General features: G+C 36.3%; 1 protein-coding gene across 1 annotated transcript; it reads left to right on the top strand.

The window, feature by feature from the left end:
- The first annotated feature begins 1,719 nt into the window (after positions 1-1,719).
- LOC131801670 (ribitol 5-phosphate transferase FKRP-like) lies at positions 1,720-7,110 on the top strand. Its single transcript, XM_059120593.1, has 3 exons — positions 1,720-2,925; positions 2,996-3,112; positions 5,259-7,110. The coding sequence occupies exons 1-3, from the start codon at positions 2,164-2,166 to the stop codon at positions 6,093-6,095; spliced, it is 1,716 nt and encodes a 571-aa protein (XP_058976576.1). The 5' UTR covers positions 1,720-2,163; the 3' UTR covers positions 6,096-7,110.
- Positions 7,111-7,300: the final 190 nt, after the last annotated feature.

Genomic DNA, 7,300 nt, shown 5'->3' with positions numbered 1-7,300 from the left:
ATCTATGGATGACCAAAATATATGTTATTAAAATCGGCTATATCTGCCCGCCTGCGTGTCTGGCGAGCCATTGCCTAATTCTATTAAACTTAGATCTGGTCGAAGATAGTCAAAATTGGTCGACTACTATACAGGGTGAGATAAAAAAACCTGCAACAAAGTCCAACGTTTTATTGAATGAAAGCAAAAAATGTCGGAAAAAGCATCAAATTTTAGTATAATTTTAGATTTGTGTCGTGGTCACTTTTGGCACGAATTTTGGCCTTCAAACGGTCAATGAAACCGTCACACGCTGCCCGAATGTGGCTCTGCGGTATTTTGGCCCATTCCCGGCGAAGCGTTTGCTTGAGGTGATCGACACTTTTGTATTTTTTAGTGCCAACCTTGCTTTCCAAAACACTTCTGACACAATAGTCCAACGAATTGGTATCCGGAGATTTTGGTGGCCATGTGCGCTGGAAATGAAGCGAGGAACCTCATTTTGTATCCATTCTTGGATGGCGAGTGCTAAGTGCGATGGTGCTGAATCCTGTTGGAATATCCAAGGTCTGCGGCTAAAATGTTTGCGTGCCCAAGGCTTTAATACACCCTCCAGAGAGCGACCATCGGCTGTTGTGGCGGCCCACACCTTCACCATGGTCGGCGCTTGAGTTCTGGTCTGGTGGTCAACCGAAGGTGCACATTTTCAGCTGACCTCTTTGGACGTTTTTCAATATTTGCCGACCCATTTTTCGGCCACTGCAACGCGGGTTTCGATCAAGTCGCTGTTTTACTTTCCGAACCATTTCTGCTGATGTGGCTGTTTTCTTTCGTCCACTTTCTTGATGTCGGGCTACACTACCAGTATCACGGTAACGAGAGATGGTACGAGACACATAAGATTTATTCACATTTAAATACTGGAGTGCTCTAACGATAGCTACTTGTGGTCTTCCAGCCGAATATAAACGCTTGAATTCCATCACGAATAACTTTTTTTCTTGAAAATTCTCACCAAAATGCTTTTGTACGCTTGTAAACAATATAATGAGCTATCACTGGAATAATTTTAACAGCTATCGGACGAGTGGCTTAGAAATTACAGCAGTCTGAAGTTGGTTGCAATTTTTTCATCTCACCCTGTATATTACAAAGACATAGAAGAATAGAGATAGGACAAGATATTGTCACCAGGTGTGAATACCTCTGTTGTTTTGATATCGTAACACTATAGTTACCAATGTTAAGCAATTTAAACCGTTAAGACAATATGGTATGAATTGGGAAATTCTACTGAATGGAATTTTGAAACTAAATTTTCGGATTATTCTAACTTTCTTTTGTTATTATTTTCTATAATTGTGTTTTTTTATATTAACATGCCTCTGTCATGAGCTGTTATTCAATGTAGTATAGCCACAAACCATTTATTAAGAATGCATTTTGTCTGGTCTTTACCATTTTAAGTCTTTGGTCCTTAACATTTTAGGTCTTTGCAAGGAGTCTTGTTATTGTTTCTTTCAACCCTAATCCAATGTTAAAAAACATTAACGCTTAACATAGCAACCCTAAAGCTTTTTTCTTGAAGCTTTTAAAAAGGACATTGAAAAGCTTTTTTGTTTGACAATACTCCGCATGTGTGTGTGTGTGCATGTGGGCAAATGTCAAAACAAACATATGATAGGTAGATACAACAACAAAGTCCCATTTATTATCCTTACAATGACTTTAGCTGTCAAAATGTGAAAAAAAAAACGGTGCTGAAAGAACAAAAACGGAAAGAAAAATTTTACACAAAAATATCCTTTAGAATACGCTTAAAATAAATTGAATTGAAAACTACTTCATAAATTTAGAAAATGAATTGAAAACAACTTAGTTGTTAGTGTAGTTACTTGTAGTTACAACCAACAAGGACAGTGAAAATAGCAAATAATGTAGTGAACTAACCTCAGACTTTATACATAGAATAGAGTCCTTGCAAAAATGTTGCTCAACGCAGAGTTCAAGTCAAAGGAATAAGGGAATTCAGTTTTGTGTTTTGGAGGATAAACCACCACTGTTGAAATAAAATAAATAGTCTATTGCCGGGAGTATTGTACAATTCCACCAACAACCAATAGCTAGCCTTCTGCTCCTTTGTTCATCTTGTGTAACCTAGTCTATCAACAACATCCGGTCATCATGAAAATAATGCGTTTGCGGCATGCCAAATTGATTGTCGTCCTAATTGTCATTGCCAATCTGATACTTTTCTACTATTCCTGGAAATCGACATTGTGGAAAAACATTGCTGCCTCTCTCACCCTGCCCAGCTTGGAAACATATGATTTGCTCAAGAAACCCTCACAGGCACATGTGGAGAAGTCACCCAAGGAGAAGGCGAGAAATGCCTTCAAACACATACGTAAATCTATTACCATTGTCTTTCGTACCTTCTACACATTTGAGAATGACATCAAGGATTCGATTGACAGCATTTTGGATGTGATACCAAATATGCCGATTGTGGTCTACCTGGAGGGCATACCCTATCCACCGTTGGTGTATCAGCGAAACAACACTGCCGGTGGCCAGGAGACAAGTGTGCGTTTTGTTAATTTAGGCTTTGATCTGGTCAAACCGGTTCACGAACTCAACCCCCTCTCGGCCGTACATACCAAATATGCTCTCTTTATGCCCGACAGTGTCCGCTTGAGCAGTAAAAATCTGTTGCAGAAAATCTTACGGGAAATCAATACCAACAGCTGGGAAAATAAAGATGCCAAAGCTGTGCTGAAATCCAAATCAATGATAGCACCCGAGGAAGTGGTGCGTCGGGTGATTATTGTACCATTTGCCGGGAATTTGAAATCATTTGTGGGCTGTATACAAATCACGTTGGATTTGCCGAATTGGACGATACAATATACGGCCGTAAATAGTACAAGTGATAAATGTGATTTGGTAAGGGATACCGATGCTGGAAAAATACTGAGAAATGTTGAGAATTGAAATTTACATTCCGTACTTTCAGTTTTTACAAAAACATGCTTTGCTGGTGGATGTTGGGGTGCTAAAAGAAATGCCAGAACCACTAGCTGCACCATTTCCGGAAATGTTCTATATCCAGGCAAAGTTGAGTAATATAACGGTAAGTATAAGTAATTTTTAAATGAGAACCTAAAGGTGTTCTAGGGAAAGGAAATCATTTAAGAATTTTCTATGGACAAAATATCGCCTAAATGTCTTCTATGGATAGAAATCGTAAGAGACTTTAATTGATAAGATTCAAACAGAAAACCTCAAAAGGATCGAGGATTTCTGCGGAAACGAGACTTAATAAAGATTTGATGAAGATCCCCTCTAAAGATGTTCTACGAATAGAAAACATTCTTAAGCCTTTCTATGGATAAAAGACTTCATAAAGAACTTCTACCGTATAGCATTGCTATATGGATTTTTAAAGGGATTTCAAAGGATCAAAGACTGTAGTTTCTATTACGAACTCTAAATACGAAATTGGAATCAACTCCCGTGAATAATGTAGCTAAAATCATCAAAATACCGAATATACGGAGGAACAGTTATATCGGGGCTATGCATAGACAATTTTCTGTCATAGGCTGTAATATCCATTACGAACTTCAAATACTAAGTTTGAAATAATTCCGGAGAATAATGTCGCTAAAATCATCGAAATACCGAATATTGGAAGGTAACGTTATATGAGATCTATACGAAGGCGTCGATGATATGCACAGAAATTTTCTGACATAGGCTGTAATATCCATTACGTACTTCAAATACCAATTTTGAGTCAATTCCAGTGAATAATGTCGCTTAAATCACCAACACACCGAATATAGGGATATATGGAAGCTATACCAAAACGTGGACCTACATGGTCCATTCCCATTTGCAATACCAAAAGTCCTGCAGACATAATATGCATTTGGGTAAAATTTTATGAACCTACTTCATTTCGTTCGGAAGCTAGAGTGATTTTCACAGACGGACATAGCTAAACCGACATAGAATTTTATGCTGTTCAAGAATATACAGAGTGAGATAAAAAACTGCAACAAAGTCAAACCTCATAATTTGTACATTTTTTTTAAATTAAATAGCATCAAATTTTAGAATAAGTTTAGATTTGTTCGAATTGGTCACCTTTGGCACGAATTATGACCTTCAAACGGCCAACGAAACCGTGTGTGGCGCATTCTGGAAATCCAAGGTCTGCGGCCAAGGCTATAATACACCCTCCAGAATATTTTCGCGATAATAGTGGGCATTTATTCTGATGCCACGGTCGATTAATACGAGCGGAGAGTGACCATTGGCTGTTATGGCGGTCCACACCATCACCATGGCCGGCGCTTCAGTTCTGATGGCCAACCGAAGGTGCACATTTTCAGCTGACATCTTTGGCTGACCTCTTTGTTTGTTTACAAACTGCTGGACAACGAATGTTTTCTTATCGGAGAAAATCAAATTCGGCAGTTCACCACTTTCGGCCAAGCGAAGCAACTCTTTAGCTCTTCTCACCAAAATGCCTTTGTACGCTTGTAAACAATATAATGAGCTGTCACTGGAATAATTTTAACAGCTGTCGGTCGAGTGGCTTAGAAATTACAGCAGTCTGAATTTGGTTGCAGTTTTTTTCATCTCACCCTGTATTTACTTTGTGGGGTTCAAAATTATTATTTCGATGAGTTACAAACAGAGTGACGAACTTTATATACCCTCGGGTATAAAAACAGCGCGGTAGGCACGAATCACTTTCAAAATAAATGAGGGGAATATATATTGGAACTATATGTAAATCTGAACCGATTTCGATTAAATTTGTCAAAAGTATTTCTAAGCTGTATCCTATACCTCGTAAGGAATAGAATTGTTATAGAGTTCATATAACGACTCTGAGGAAACTAAATCTCAAATCGGATGAAAGATATATGTGAGAGCTATATATTAATTCTGTCGATTTGGCAGATGTTGTTCTCATCATAACCAGCACCAACTCATTATAACTTAGGTCTACAACATGCTATTGGTCCCATAGTGCAGTGAATCGATTACACTGACCATAAAATGGAAGAAGCTCGCTATGAACTTTCCTAACAGAGAACACATTTTGTAATAATAAAATTCAATGATTATAAACCAAACTGATAATGTGTATGTAGTAGTGAAGCAAAACACGAAATGTGTGTGTAGTAATAGCTTAAAAATCATCCTTTAGTGTAAATTGGTACTACTAAACTACTCAGTAAATTTAATATTCTTATTTTCAGAAATTCGTTTTCCCCACCTCATTTCAAGATGGACGTCGACTATTTGCGGCGTATCACACCAAGCAGAGACGTACCGATATTAGACGACGACAGTTTCGTGAAATGTATAAAAAATTACAAATTAAACGCATCGTTCGACGATCGCACAAGGTGTCCATTAAAAGCGATTCCAAAGATTCCTCATCGTATAATGCCCAACATAATTTGGTATTGGATACCCAGTTCTCTTCGTCGAATTTCTCCTTACCCCAAGTTACCGACATCGACTTAATCGGTTGTGAACGTACCACCAAATCGTGTGTGGGTACCGTCTATAATCAACGTCCATTTTATGTCTATCTGGGTAAACATACTCCGCCCTGTTGTTTGGATAAACTGAAGAGTACCTTCAACCATGTCCTTGAGGAATTTGAGAATGTCGGCATTCGCTATTGGTTAGACAATCAGGCTCTGCGCACAGCCATAGATACGAATCGTTTGTCACCGGACGCCTACGACATTGACATAAGTTTTAATGTCAACGATTTGGAGCGTTCCAATTCGCTGAAGAAATCGCAAAATAAACCCTATGTTGATAATGAGGGTTTCTATTGGATCAAGGCCACCGATGGCCATTATTTCAAGGTGCAGTTTTCCAAAATAAATCAAATCGGAGTTAATCTGTTGCCATTCGAGATCAGTGGCAATGTGGTTAAACCGAATGGCTTCTTTGGCTGGAAAGCAAAACCATTCTCGGCCGATTTCCTACATCCCATGTCGACGGTGCTATTTTTGGGTAAAAATATTATGTGTCCCAATAATGTAAGAGATTATTTAGAATTTAAGAGTATTCCATAGATGGCGTGAAAGCCAAGGAAATAGAATTGAAGTACTTTATGAGTTTATAAAACAACAGACTTTTAGCCACATAAGTACCCAGAGATCTCTACAGATATAAGTGAATAACATCATATCCTTACATAGTCTAATCGTAGCTTATTTAGATTTAGTTAGGTTATGTGATTTTGTTTTGACACTTTCAATATTCTAGAAATGTGGCATGCCACAATAGTTTAGTTAAGTAATTTGCCAAGCACTGAAAGTTGCATTGAAAGTAAAGTTTCCTTCTACGCTTCTACGCCATTTCCAAATGTAATTCATTTTAGTTTAGTATTTATTCGTAATATTTCATTTATAAATCTGGTATTCCATTTGTAACATCGAAACATTTAAATTGTAATTTGAAAATTCCATTTGAAATTCGAAACATTCTATTTAAAATCCGAATTATTACATTTGCTATTCGAATTACTTTATCCGTCAAATATACGAAAATAAAAAAAAAATATTTTGAATTATAAATGGAAAATTCTAATTTGAAATAGAAAATAACAAATTTCAAACTACAACTGAAAAGTTACGAATATCAAATACAATCTTTTGAATTACATCTGAAAAGGGTGTAGTTAGACACACTTCTACAATTCCTGTGCCATAGATTTTTAGAAAATTTTGACAAATGTTGATTGTAATTAAATTACTTTTAATTATCCCCTATCTCCCCCTCGGTTCTCCATTGTTAATACATTTAATATAAATAAACGCAACACCTTTAAAGCTATGTTTTTCGAAAAAAGTTTAGCCTTATATTTGTCAGTAAGATATAGTGAGTTTAAAACACCTACACATACACCTACATACATACACTAACACACTTATTCAATTATATTATATAGATATATAATTAAATACATAATTACATACATATTCCTAATTGATTGATCATCTGTAAAGAAAAAACACTACCTATATAACAAAAGAAAAAAAATAAATAACATCAACAACAAATAAAACACTTTAAAAGTATTGAAAATGGGATTTTCTTTTTGGAAACTATATACATATATATTCGGTATTTTGATGATTTTAGTTATTTTATTGCAGATTATTATATATATATATATATATATATATATATATATATATATATATATATATATATATATACTTTTTGGGCGGTACCAGAAGGAGTGATCTGATATTGCCCGTGATTCCATCTATGT

The sequence above is a fragment of the Musca domestica genome, unplaced genomic scaffold, assembly GCF_030504385.1.
Source record: "Musca domestica strain aabys unplaced genomic scaffold, Musca_domestica.polishedcontigs.V.1.1 17, whole genome shotgun sequence".
Lineage (NCBI taxonomy): Eukaryota > Metazoa > Arthropoda > Insecta > Diptera > Muscidae > Musca > Musca domestica.
This window is presented reverse-complemented; position numbering and strand designations above follow the sequence as displayed.